Source organism: Myotis nattereri (assembly GCF_964212035.1).
Source record: "Myotis nattereri genome assembly, chromosome: 16".
NCBI classification, from domain to species: Eukaryota; Metazoa; Chordata; class Mammalia; order Chiroptera; family Vespertilionidae; genus Myotis; species Myotis nattereri.
This window is the reverse complement of record NC_138091.1, coordinates 43,137,539-43,150,971: the sequence shown is the minus strand read 5'-3', so window position 1 is coordinate 43,150,971 and position 13,433 is coordinate 43,137,539. Positions and strand designations below refer to the sequence as shown.

At 56.4% G+C, this 13,433-nt stretch overlaps 1 protein-coding gene across 1 annotated transcript in view; it reads left to right on the top strand.

The window, feature by feature from the left end:
- The first annotated feature begins 464 nt into the window (after positions 1-464).
- Positions 465-13,433, top strand: part of ARHGAP27 (Rho GTPase activating protein 27) — a 30,927-nt gene continuing 17,958 nt past the window's right edge. Inside the window, exons 1-3 of the mRNA XM_081109624.1 lie at positions 465-564; positions 1,545-1,675; positions 3,157-3,834. Of these exons, the coding sequence (XP_080965750.1) occupies positions 3,175-3,834 (660 nt within the window). The 5' untranslated portion in view covers positions 465-564; positions 1,545-1,675; positions 3,157-3,174. The remainder of the gene's footprint in view (positions 565-1,544; positions 1,676-3,156; positions 3,835-13,433) is intronic.

Sequence of the window (13,433 nt, the reverse complement as noted above, 5' to 3'; positions counted from 1 at the left end):
TCCTGTGAAGTAGGTGTTCTGTCCCCAGCTCACCGGAAGCAGCTGCAGAGATAAGGTGAGGAGGATGAGTCCGGCCCCAGGAAGTTGCTCTGATCTTACCCTGGAGACATCGGAGGGGCGCCCTCCTCCCCAACCAGCATCCAGGAGAGGATGAGAGCCAAGTCGTTGGGAGGGAAATTCAGCCAGAAGTAGGTGAGGAGACCTACCCCCTCGTCCTCCTGTCCTGGTCCTGCTGCCTCCACCGCCCGGGAGCAGCCAGGTGTGGCCCCGGGTCCCGGGAAGCGCCGGGGGAGGGGTGGCGCCTCTGTTCCCAGGGCGCTGGCTCGCCCAGAGGGGACAGGAAGCCAGGACACCGGGGATTGTCTCTCGCCGCCACAGCCCTGCCCCAGCCCGGGAGGAAGTTCTGCCTGGTGCGCTCGGCTGGTGCCTCCCTCGCTATATTGTTGAACAGGAAACCCGGCAGCGCGGGAGCTGGGCGGTGGAGGAGAGCGAGCGCCGGACGCCGAGCCCACGCGCTCTCTGCCGGGACAAGCGGAGGCCAGGCTAGCGAGTGGACACCCCGAGGTGCTAAGGCCGGGCCAGACTGGGCGGGGGTGCTGAGCCGCGGGTGGGGGTGAGGGGTGGGGGGTCGGGTGCCGCAGGTGCGGGTCCTCGCCCGGGAGCGCCGCGCGCCGGCTCTTCCAATCGCGTAGGGACTGGAGCTGCAAGGGGCCCGGGAGGATGCCGCGCGGGACGGTCCCCTCCCAGCGGAGGACGGGGGGTGGGGGGTGGGGGAGAAGGGCGCCCTCCGTCCGGGGATAGGAGGGGCCCAGGTCCAGGGCCCCAGCGCCGACCGGGGCGTTGGCGCCGCTGTGATTCCCGTCCCAGGGCACCTCCTGGCGACCGGTCCGTCCTCTTGCTCCAGGGATCCTCCCCGCTCCCCGCTCCCCGCATTCCTCCCTTCCTCTTCGCTCCCCCAAGGGCAAGGAGCCGAGGCCCGGGTGCCATCCTCGCCATCCCAGGACCTGCGCTCCCGTGGGCGGCCCAGTGCGAACCCGCTCCGAGTGTTCCGGGCCCAGCCGAGCCGCCCGGGAAAGGGTCGGGAAGGGCGGGGCCAGAGCGCGCAGTGCCCGCGACCCGGCTGCAAAGGCTCGTAGCCGGTGATTCGAGTGCAAGTGGCCTGGCTCGGGTTGAGAGTGCCCGGGCAAACAACAAGCCGGGGTCCAGCAGACCCTGGGACGCAGAGGCCCGTGGTCAGCAGATCCCGGGCATGGGGGGCGGGGGGGGGGGGCAGGGGCGGGACTCTACCTTCCAGAGGCTTTGCTTGCGACCCGCCAGCGCCCCGTCACTCGGAGCGGGGTTCCGAACAGGGACGCCCACAGCCCCCACCCCACCCCACCCCACCCCACCCCCTGTCCCTACCTCATGGTTTCTCCTGCCCCGGGACCAGCTTCCAATGTCTTCGCGGGCCCAGTCAGGCTCCCCCTCGCCCCCTCCCAAAGCTGCTTTGGGGGTTGGGGACAGCCCGCCAGAGCGTCCCTCTCCCTTTCTGTCCCCCTTGCCAGCTCCTGCTTCCAGAAATCTCTCCAGCCTAGCCCTTGAGTCCCGGCCCGACGAGATGGCAGGCGCCTAACCTGCACCCATCGCAGGCGCAGCCCATCCAGCCCATGGGCTCCCGAGGACCTGTCCTGCCAACGTGAGTGCGCCGCGAAGGCCGGGGAAGGTGGGGAGAAGGGCGTCCCCCCGGGGGCTGTCGGCTTAGCTCCCGGCAGCGCGCGGATCCCGCCTCCCAGGCCCAGAGTAGAGTGACTCAGTTTCCCCTTCGAGGAAAGCTTGACAAGGTCAAGAAGGAGCGTTACGCGCCCCTCCCTCCGCGGGACCCTGTCCCCGGCCCCTCCGCCTCCGCGAGCAGCCGAGCTCCCACGGCGGGTCCCCGGCCACCTTTTGGGGCAGGAGGTGTGGTCAGGGTAAAGGCTGGGAGGAAGCAGCCACCTCCGAAGGAGGCCGCCGGCTCGGGCTGTGATGGAGGGACGGACGCAGGCAGACGCGGGGTTAGGCTCCGAAGCCAGGCCGAGCGGCACGGAGGGGCTGGGGCTGGGCGCTCGCTCCGGGACCCCCGGAGACAAGGCGCATTCTCTCGCGGCCACTGTCAGGCGGCGCCGTAGAGATCCCGGGGCAGGTAGAGCGGCGCCAGGGCCCACCCCTTCTCGGGCGGGAGGGGGAGCCGGAGAGCAGAGGCGGCGAGGGCCGGTTTGGGCGGGCCAGGCTCCGGGCTCACGTCTGCGGCAAAGCCGCTGGGGAAGAAAAGAAAAACCGAGAGAACCGGTTTCCCGGCCTCGGGAGTCCGGCCCCTCGTGCCAGGGCTCCTGAACTGAGTGAAGCAGGGACACCCCGTGGTTGCGCGGCGCGGGGCCAGGAAGGGGCGCCGTGGACTCGCATTCTTTCCGCGCTGGAGGCGGCCAGGTGGGGCGGGAAGTAGGGAATGGGATGTTCTTCCCACTTCACGGAAGGGGAAACTGAGGCCCACTCAACTGTTAGGCAAACTGTGGTGTCGACTTGATCTCGGGCAACCACCCTCTGTCAGCAATTTTCAACCCGTGCGCTGCAGCACACTGAGGTGCCGGAAGAATTTTTTAAAGATGCAACATCTGACTAGTCAAAGGCACCCACCTCTTCTCCCTTGGGTTGTCAAATAAAAAAAATGACAACAGCCAACACAATAGGCGTCCGTTGTGAATAAATCAAAATTACACTTTTTTCCAGATTTTGGTGTGCCACAGAAGTTTAGTTATTAGTTTATGTGCGCCATGAGATGCAAAAGGTTGAAAATCGCCCCCCCCCCACCGTGTGTGTGTGTGTGTGTGTGTGTGTGTGTGTGTGTGCGCGCGCGCGCGCTGTTTGTTTGTTTTGCCCTGTCTCTTTGAACCAAGGCTTTCCTGCCTGTAAAGTTGAACCAGTATTACCCACAATCCTCCACCAAGGGATTGGATGAAAGGGTTGCCGTAATCCCATCCCTGGGTGTAGGAATGCGAATTTAAGAGATTATGTCATACAAGTCTCCCATTTTAGAGATAGGAAACCTGAGGCCAGAACGCACACGAGGAGCGTAGCGCTAGTGCGGTTGCCTGGCGTCTCCGTGGCTCTGACCTCCGCGCCCCTCCTCCTTGCTGTCCACAGGGAAAGGCCGCGGCCGCGATGGCGGCGGACGTCGAGGGGGATGTGTATGTGCTGGTGGAGCACCCTTTCCAGTACACTGGCAAGGACGGCTGCCAAGTCGCCATCCAGCCCAACGAGCGCTATCGGCTGCTGCGACGCAGCACCGAGCACTGGTGGCACGTGCGCAGCGAGCCGGACGGACGCCCCTTCTACCTGCCCGCGCAGTATGTGCGCGAGCTGCCAGCCATCGGGGACCCGGCCGCCGCCTCGAAGCCGCCGCCCTCGCCCCAGCGCGGCCCCGCAGTCCCGGAACCGCTTACCTACGACTACCGCTTCGTGCGCGCACCGGTGCCCGCGGGCCCCGACGGCGTGCCCGCCGAGCCCCGCGGCCGGGTGGGCTCTCTGTGCGGCCCCGCGCTGCGCGGCGCCCGGGCTCATCGCAGCAGCCTGACCCCGGGCCAGCCCGCCTGCCTGTACGCGCGGCCCGCGGCGCGGGTGAGGCCTGCACAGTCCCTGGACGACCTGGCGCGCACCGCCGCGCCCCCTGCGGCCCTCCTCGGGAGCGCGGGCAGCTTCAAGGCCTGCAGCGTGGCGGGCTCCTGGGTGTGCCCGCGGCCCCTGGCGCGCAGCGACTCCGAGAACACGTACGAGACCATCGAGGACGTGCGCGGACCGCCGCGGGAGGAGCGCCCGGAGCAGGTATGTTGCGGGGAGCGGAGGCGGGACGGGGGGGCTGCACCCGCCGAGGAGACTCACTTGACTTAGCGTCGCGCTCCGCAGGGAGCAGCAGGTCCGCCGGCTTTGGACGAGCTCCCTCACACCGAGCCTCGCTTTCCTCTGCCCTGAAACAAGGGGCACTGGCACACATCTCTTATCTGCCAAAATGCCAGAGCTTCCTGGAGCCCAAAGGTTTTTCGTACAAAAAATTTATGGCAAAATTTGTCTTGAACCCACGTGAGGCCGTTGGTGGTCTTTATTCATCACATTTAATGTGAATATTCAGGTTGTGCTACCGATGAATGAACTTGATTACAGGGTGCTGGCCCAGGCCTCGCTGGGTGCGTTGCACCACCCATGGCATCAGGTGTGTGCGCCGCATCATCATGCTGAAATCGAACCACTCCGAAGCGCATCGGCATGAAATAGGGGGTTGTGGACCTGCGCCGGCTCTTTCTCACAGGAGCTTGGGGTGGGGGTGGGGGGTGTCAGACGAGATAATGGATATGACAGTCAGGAGGCTGCTTCCCTTTTTGGCTGCTTCCAGCATTTCAGTTCCCTCTTTAAAAAAAAAAAGAAGAAGCAGCTTGATGGGTTTGTTTCAGAAAGAAGTCCAGTCATAGCGGCTTTTTCTTTCTTTTTCGCTTCAGATTCTAGTTATGTTAATTTGGGAAATCGAAAACAGAGCACGTTTTAAAAACTCTTACATCCTCAGAAATCTGCCCACGGCATGACTTCTTGAACTTAGGAACTTTTCAGGAAGGGGAATGGAGGGGGATGCACAGACATGTCACCAGCTGTGTAATGATGGTCAGTTCGCTTCCTCTGGGGGTCTCAGTTTGTCCTTTAGACCAAAGAGCGGCGGGTGGGGGGTGGGGGTGGGGAATGGCTGCATGACCCTTGAAACTTAGGAGGCTGTAGTTTCTTTGTAGTCGATGTCATTTCAATAAACATTGATCCCTGCCAAGTCCCAGGACTGAGTCTGGGATGCCCAGAGGAAGGAGGCACCGTCCGCATAAGCAAGCTCCTGGGTACTTCTTCCACCCCATGTGGTTACAGCGCAAAGAGCTCGGGATTTGAGACTACAGAGACCCGAATTTGGTTCTGCTGAGTCACCGGCCCCTGAGTCACCCTCCAGCCCCGGTGTTCCCGTATGTAAATGTACAACAATACCTAAGGATTCAGGTTGTTGACAGCTTTCAACCAGGTGAGCTTGGGCCCGCGGGGCCCGTGGCAGGCAGTCCACCGAAGGAAGACTGGCTGTGGTCCCCCTTGGTATCCTTTCCTCTGCTCTGCGCCGCCCACGCTCCGGTTTCTGCAGGGGGCCGCCCGCCCCCTTGTGGCCAGCGTGCGGAACAGCATCCAGCGGGTGGGGAATGGACCCTGCCCGCTGGGGGAGGCAGCGGGGTAAGGTGGGGAGCGGAGGGATCCTGTGCCCGGTGCCCGGCCTGCCTGCCAGACAGTTTCTTTGGGATAGACGGCTGGATGCCAGCGCTTCTTCTCCCGGCGCCCCTCCGTTTCCTGGGCAGACTCCTAGCGGCGCACTCCTGAGCCTCAGCACTCTCCGTCCTGGTGATAGTGGGGTGTCTGTCTGTCCCTCTGAAGGGTGCCCCTGAGGTGGAGGACTACCTTGCCCTCTGCACCCCCGCGCCCCGCACAGAGCCTGGCCCAGAGTGTGTGCAGGGTATGGACTAGGGACGAGGAGTCACTTTTCCCATGAGCCCAGGCGCTCAGGTCTGCCCAGGGACACCACCCCAGAGCTCTGGGCCATAGGAGATGGTGGGGGGTGGGGTGGGGGGGGAGACCCTATATTCGGGTTCCTCCTGAGAAATTCCCCGGCATCCACAGTCACTGCGGAGTGGCACCTTTGCCCCTCCGTCCCCAGGCTCCCTGCAGTGGCAGGGGAACATTGGAGAGAGTGGTGGTGCCTCCTGGGGAGGAGATGGGCACCTGCCAGAGACCCGGTGATTGGCAGAGACTGCCCGGTCCCACTGCTGGCCCTAATCCACTGCGTGAGCTCAGGAGGTGGCTGAGCATCTCTGGTTCTGTTTCCTCCTGTGTGATGGGTGTAAACCACGCTCTCTGTGACCCTGCTTTCCTCCAGTGTCGGCTGTGGGTCTCCCCGACACCCCCTTCCCCACCCACTCCAGGGGTGGGGCCTCGGCTCTCCCCAGAAAGGAAATGCCACTCCGCTCTTAGCTGTGCGAGGCAGCATTTAGAGAAGGAATTTCCTGAAAGGTGAGCCGGCCTGTTTTCTTCTGGGAAGAGTCCGGAGAAGCAGGTGCTGCCCTTCCCTCCGTTTACTCACTCGCTAAGCATGCATGGGCCCGACCTGCCAAACAGCGTGAGCCTTCAGACCCAAAGGTGACCGGGGCCCAGCCCGGGGCCCAGCCCGGGGCCCAGCGTCGGGGGCAGGAGGATGCCAGGAGGGCACAGAGGCCCAGCCCAGCCTGGCACAGGTGTCTGTGACCCAGCTGCTCTCAGTGCCGGGCAGAGGTGGAGGTGTGACATGTGGCACCGCTGGGGCCTTGCAGCCCCGCCCCACCCTGTGCAGCTGGGCTCAGGAATGGGGGCTTGGGTGAGGGGTGGGGAGTGCCTGGCCCTGCAGGGCCTCCCGGGCTCTCACCGGGGAAGGGGGCTTTCTCCTGCAGCCCTGGGAAGGCTCTCAGGAGAAAAGGGGGTGGGTTTGAGAAAAGACCCTGTGGCAGGACTTCGAGAATGGAGGAGGGCCTTCGTGGTCTCCTGGACACTCCATGAGGACAGGAGACTCGGGAGGCGGACTCGGCAGCCCATGGGCTGAGGGGTGTGTGAGGGAAAGCAGCTGGCGCGCAGGGAGTGTGAGGGGTGATGGGGAGGGAGGAGGAAAGGAATGAGGCTGAACCACTCTGGCCCCGCTGGTCCGGGCCGAGGAGGCAGTTGGCTCGGGGCGGCCTGCTGCCCCAGGAGAAGGTGCTCAGCATGTGATGCTGGAGCCATGGGTGTGGAGAGAGTGGGGACGTGGGGACAGGAGTTCTGAGACAGCTCTGGGCCACCACGTCTGGGCGACAGACAAAGGGAAGAGAGAAGAGCCTGCGAGGAGGAAAGCACCAGGAACAAGGAGGAAAACCAGGGAGTGTTGGCTCCCGCCGAGGAGAAGTGGCCAGAAGAAAGCGGAAGGTAGATAAAGGCCATTAAACATCCATCGGAAGTAGCCCCCAGACGTCAGTGGCCGTCTTATCAGGAACGGGTCAAGGGGGTGGCTGAATGAAGGGGAGGACACGGACTGAGCGTGTAGACAGCTCTCAGAAGCTTGGCAGGGAAGGGAGAGACGCCGTGTGGCCAGAGGCAGGTGTAGGTCGAGCGTGGAGGCTTCCCGAACCTAAGTGAATGGGCAGGAGCTGGGAGAGGGGGAGGCTGCAGATGGTGAGGGGGTAGGTGATGAGATGGGGTCCCCAGGAGAAAGGATGTGAGGCAGGGCCCAGCGCAAAGGGGGAGGAGGGGCAAGGATGTGAAGATGGAGATGACGTGTGGAGTCCTCGAAGAGGGTGGGAAGCAGCATCCAGTCGATGGACCACTGGGAAGGGGGTGGTGTGGGGAGGCAGGGACCACCCCCGTCCCCAGATGAGAGGAGTCTCTACACTATACAGCATTTTACAGCCTGGTCATTCACAAGTCACTCAACTAGCACATGATGACAGCTGGTGTCCGCTGGCCACTGGGGACACAAAGCTGGAAAGATGAAACATGGTCCCATGGGCTCTCACTCAGAGGCTCACCCCCCCAGTAGCTCTGCAGGCAGGCCTCAAAGCAGCGGTTCTCAACCTGTGGGTCGCAACCCCTTTGGGGGTCGAACGACCCTTTCACAGGGGTCGCCTAAGACCATCGGAAAACACATATATAATTACATATTGTTTTTGTGATTAATCACTATGCTTTAATTATGTTCAATTTGTTTAATTATGTTCAATGAAAATACATCCTGCAAATCAGATATTTACATGACGATTCATAACAGTAGCAAAATTACAGTGATGAAGTAGCAACGAAAATAATTTTATGGTTGGGGGTCACCACAACATGAGGAACTGTATTAAAGGGTCACGGCATTAGGAAGGTTGAGAACCACTGCCTTAAAGGTACCTCCATTTGCCCCGAGTACAAATAGAAGTTCAGAGAGTTTCAGTGACTGGCTGGAAGGCACACAGCCAGGAGGGGGCAGCATTCAGGTCCGTTCCGGGCCTCCTGACCCCAAACCCCACTCTGGCCACCAGGCTCAGTCTCAGCTGCGTGGCCTCCAGGCCTGGCCACCCTGTTCCCCTCAGTAAGGACAGTACAAGCCAAAGGCAAAGAGGGAGTGCCCTGTACATGCCCAGCCCGTCATGGACATGGGCAGCAGGGAAGGAGGCAAACCTAAACCCTCCTCTTGTTTCTGCAGCTGAGGGCGTAGTAGGAAAATGAGGGGAACCGGGAGAGGGCTAAGCACCTGCTTCTGAGCGGGGAGAGATGGGGGACAGGGGAGGCGAGCTGGAGCACTCTACCCCCTCGCCCCTGAGCCCCTCCAAAGAGGTGCTCCAGGACCCAGGGAAGCTGGGGAGGAAGGGACCTGAGACTCCTCCTCTGTGGCTTGGGGCCCAGCCCTGGGCCAGGGGGCCTCCTGACTCAGGGTGAGGTCACCATCCCCGCCCAGGCTGGCCATCTGGACGAGCCCGCCCCTGCTGCCTGGGCATTGGCCACAGGGAGGAAAGAGTTACAGCCCTGGCCTCTTAGGCTTCTTATGCAAACAGCCCAGGAGGCACCTCACCTGAGTAGGCGGCCTGGACTGGAAGAAGCCCCAGGGCCCTGGTTTCTCCCTCCTCTGCCAGGAACTGTGAGTGACCCTTCAACTCCAAATGGAGTTGGACGCTGGGGCGGAGGGCAGTCTTCCCACTCTCTCCCCTGCCTCCCGTTCCCACCGCCTTCCCCTGCACCATGCTGAAGCTCACCCAGTGACCGACCGCTGCCCTCCTCTCGGGATCCCAGGCTAGCACCCACTCCCCAGAGCAAACTCCAAGGGCAGCCCAGGCAGCTATGATTGAAACAAAAGAACTGGCCTTGGACAGATCCCTTTGGGCTCCCCTCGGGGGCCAGCCAGGCAGCCTTTAGGAGCGGGAGGCTGGTAAGAGCAGGGCGCCGAGCCAAGAGGAGGGTCCGGTGAGTCCCCTTGTCTGTACTCCCTCCTCTCAACAACTCTCCCTAGCCTCTGACAAGGGCAGTTGGCCTGGGTGGCCCAACTGGTTTGTTCACACTTGACCTGACCTTTTACCCCCATGACTCACCGGCAGCCCCAGGCTGACCCAGGATCCCCGCTGGCTGCCGAAGCTGCTTCCTGGCTTGTGGAAGAGCAGGTTGTTGGGTAGCTCTGTCCCTTCCTTCTCCCACATTCCTGACCCACAGCTCACAGGCTGAAAGGAGCAACCTCGCACCCTGTATGTGGCTGGTGCCCCCTGGGCTCTCTTCCCCAGCCTGGGCCTCTTTTCACGCCCAGTTTCTCGTTCTCTTCAGCCCCTGGATCACCTGTCTTCCCACTTCCTTCCTGAGCCCCAGCAGCTGGCCTCACTAGATGGATTTTCTCTGCCCTTCCTGGATCTGTGTTTAGCAGTGGGAGGAGCCGGGACCTCGGGACTGAATGTCAGGCCTGAGTGCCAGGTCCTGGGCATGGAAAATCCACCATCATCACTGGGGTTTCTGATGATCAGAATGCAGTCAGGGTTCCACACTAGAGTGTTGGGGAGCGAGGAGATAGTTGATGTTGGTTGGTGTAGAGGGAAATGGGGCTCTACCAAGGCTGGGCCCCAGGGGCATAGGGGTTCTTGCTTAAATTCGGAGACTCTGTTTCCAAATTGTGAAAGGATTGTGGTGCTGAGGGGATTTCCAGAACTGCTGCCTAGGCACACAGGCCTGCAGGCCCCTTCTGTCCAGGCCAGGCTCTGGGATCTGGTGGTGCGGGTCCACCATGAGGCATACAGGTGAGCGGGGCTGGGGTCTGTCTAGACCCCCATGTCTGCCTGGGGGCTGGCTGGACTTGAGCCCAAGAGAGGAAGCAGAGGTGCCAGAAGGGGCCTGCCTCCAGGCGCTTTCAGCATCACCCTTCCTCTTCTACACCTGACTCTCCACTTTGTCTGAATTTATAAATTACTGTTCCCCCTACAAAAATAGTTTAACCCTATTACAAATATTTGGCTAATTGGGGGAAATTTCAATCTAATGACTGTTAGCTTTTGGTTTCTTTCCATCCATTCTGCTTTCCTGTGTGTTGGGAGTTTTATAGACATGGAGACATGCTGGTGTGCTGATAATGATGCTGTAATTTTTCACTTGCTGTATTCATTGATTCAGTGAATGGCACATGCTGTACTGTGCACTGGGAGGCAGTGAGAAATAAGGCATGGTCCCTGTCCTCAGGTAGCTTACTGTCCAAGAGGAGCTATTGCCAAGCAAACTGATACTGTCCAGGAGGAAATACTGCTAAGCAAACCAATTGTTATGAGCTAGTGTGGTGATTGCGCCTATTAGGTACTGGGGCGGGGAGCACGTTGGAGGAGCCACCACCCCCCTGACCCCCCACCAGAGGGAAGCCCAGGATTACCTCCTGGCCAGGAAACTGATGTCAGAGGGGAATCCAGCCTCCTCTGTGAAACCCTCTGGACCTGGCAGACTTTTTCTTCTCATCAATAAGAACTGGTCTTTGCAAATTTCCCACTAGTTCTCCAATTAATTTTGATGACTTCATATTTTAGTAGGAAAGCACTGTGTTTTTGTTTTTGGTTGTTGTTGTTTTTTAGATTTATGAAATCCCCCTTTTAAATGTATTTATGGATTTCTTTGTGGCCAAGTTAATGATATTTTCTAGTTAAGGTTCCATATAGATCAAATCTAGTTTATTGATTATATTATTCAAATGGGTATTTCCTTTGTGTAACTTCTTATTTTTTATCCTTTATTCTAATTCTGATAGAGGTTTTTTAAATCTCCCATTCAACTTTACTCTATAGAATTCTTCTTGTACTTTTAATAGTTTTTGCTTTTTATGTTTAATGACAGTGTTATTGGGAGCATACAGATTTTGACTATTCTGTTATCACAAATTGTGCCTTTGTATCATTATTTTGTATCATTAGCCTGAAATTCCACCTTTCTGTTATTAATATGGTGGCCAATCTTTCTTTTTATTTCAGTTCATTTCTTTTCTTTTCTTTCTTTCTTTTTTTTTTTTTTTTTTTGCATTTGCTGGTATCTTTAGTATCCTTTTATTTTCAACCATTATCACATTTTTTAAAGCATATTTCTTGTATATATCTATCATATGACTATATTTTTAAACCCAAGCTATGTCTTTTAATGGGATAACTCAGTCTGTTCACATTTAGTTTAACAGCTGAAACACTGCACTTGATTTTGTTACGGTTTATTTTACCTTGTAGTTTTCTTTTGTCGTTCAATCAGGTCGCTATTGGTTCCCTTTTACTCCCCCTGTTAATCTCTTGTCCTCCCACACTTTCCAGTTCATCGGTGGCTTCTGCTTTTCCCTGGGGTTCCTAATCAGACGGATTCTATAGAACGTGCAGACGTGGGGATTCCTGTTCTCAGCACTTCCATCTGGAACTCCCAGAAGCCTGTCAGCCTGTAGACTCGGGCCTTTTTTCAGCTTAGCGAAATCTATCTGTTGCATGATTATTGTTTCTTTCGCACGTTCCTTCTCCTGACTGGATCCTCCCAGCTTCTTATCGCTTCCCTCTTTATTTCTGTCTCCATGTACTTCTGCCCTGAGGCTTAGATATTCCTCTGCCTGATCTTCCAGGCCACAGATTTGAATCTCAGGAGAGCCCGGTTCCTCCTTCAGTCCAGCGTGTGACGTATTTTAGGTTCTGGAGTGGCCTTTCTATTTTTCCTTTCCTGCTTTACTTGACTCTCCTTGTGTGTTCTTGTTTTTTGTTCAAGTTGTAATTGTATTTTCCAGCCTCTCTGATTGACGGCCTCAATTTTTTTAAAACCAAGTAATATACATACATAGTTTTTAGAAATCAAAGCAATGTTTTAAAGTATATAATAAAAATTCTCACACACTCCCCTGCGTCCATGCCCTGTTCTCCATCAGCTCCAACATCACCGCTTTTATTCATTCTTTCTCTATGCTTCCAGGCTTTCTTTTTCCTTTCTTTTTATTTTTTTTTAAATTTCAGAGAGGAAGGGAGAGGGAGAGAAAGATAGAAACATCAACAATGAGAGAGAATCATTGATCAGCTGCCTCCTGCACACCCCACACTGGGGATCGAGCCTGCAACCCAGGCATGTGCCCCAACCTGGAATCGAACCATGACCTCCTGGTTCTTAGGTCAAGGCTCAACCGCTGAGCCATGCTGCTCGGGCCCAGGTTTTCTTTATACAAATACAAACTAGTATGAATATACAATCGGTTACTTGATATTCTGTCTGTCTTACACAAAGGTAGTAGGCAGCCCTAGCCAGTTTGGCTCAACGGATAGAGCGTCGGCCTGTGGACTGAAGGGTCCCAGGTTCGATTCCGGTCAAGGGCACATGCCTGGCTTGTTGGCTTGATCCCCAGTGGTAAAGAAGAGTAAAAATATCTCTCTCATCATTGATATTTCTCTCTCTCCCTCTCCCTTCCTCTCTGAAATCAATAAAAATAAATAAAAAACAAAGGTAGTAGGCAGTACGCATGGTCCTACATCTTGTTTATTTCTTGCCTTTTTGGTATAACAATGTTATCTTGGAGATTGTTTATAGAGTATCCGGCTCCTTCCTTTTAGCCTTGCGGCTTTTCATTGTCAGGATGTATCACAATTCCTCCAGCAGGTCCACTGTTGATGAACACTCGTTTTGTGTCCAATCTTTGCCTGTTACGAACAATGCTATAAAATATTATCTTAGGGTAGTTTGAATGTGCATTTTCATATATTTAAGGATTGTTGTTGTTTTCTGCAAATGATCTGTTCATATCTTTTGCCCATTTTCCTATTGAGTTTTTGGTCTTTTCCTTATTGATTTTGAGGAAGTTTTTCTATATTAGGGAAAATAGCCCTTTATCTCTGCCATGAGTTGTAATCACCCCTCCAAGTTTGCCTTTCTACTTTGCTAATGGTATTTTTAGCCACACTAGTTTTCTTAAAATACATTTATATAAGAAATATGTAAATCACTTATTTTATTATGAAGGCCTTTTTTTGTTGCTGTTAATCCTTACCTGAGGATATTTCCCCCATTGATTTTTAGAGAGAGTGGGAGGGAGGAAGAGGGAAGAGAGAAGGGAAAAAAACACATTGATGTGAGAGAGGCACATTGATTGGTTGCCTCCTGCATGCACCCGACTGAGGCTGGGAATTGAACCTGCGACCCAGGTATATGCCCTTGACCAGGAATCGAACCCTTGACCATTCGGTGCACAGGGCAACGCTCTAACCACTAAGGCCAGGGCACAAAGGCCCTTTTAAAATATAGAATTTTGCTCATGTTTCCCTCTGAGTATTTTTATGGTTTCACTTATCAAATCTAAATCTTTGATCCTTTGGTGGTGGCAGTGGGGGTAATATCTGGGTGAAAAGAGT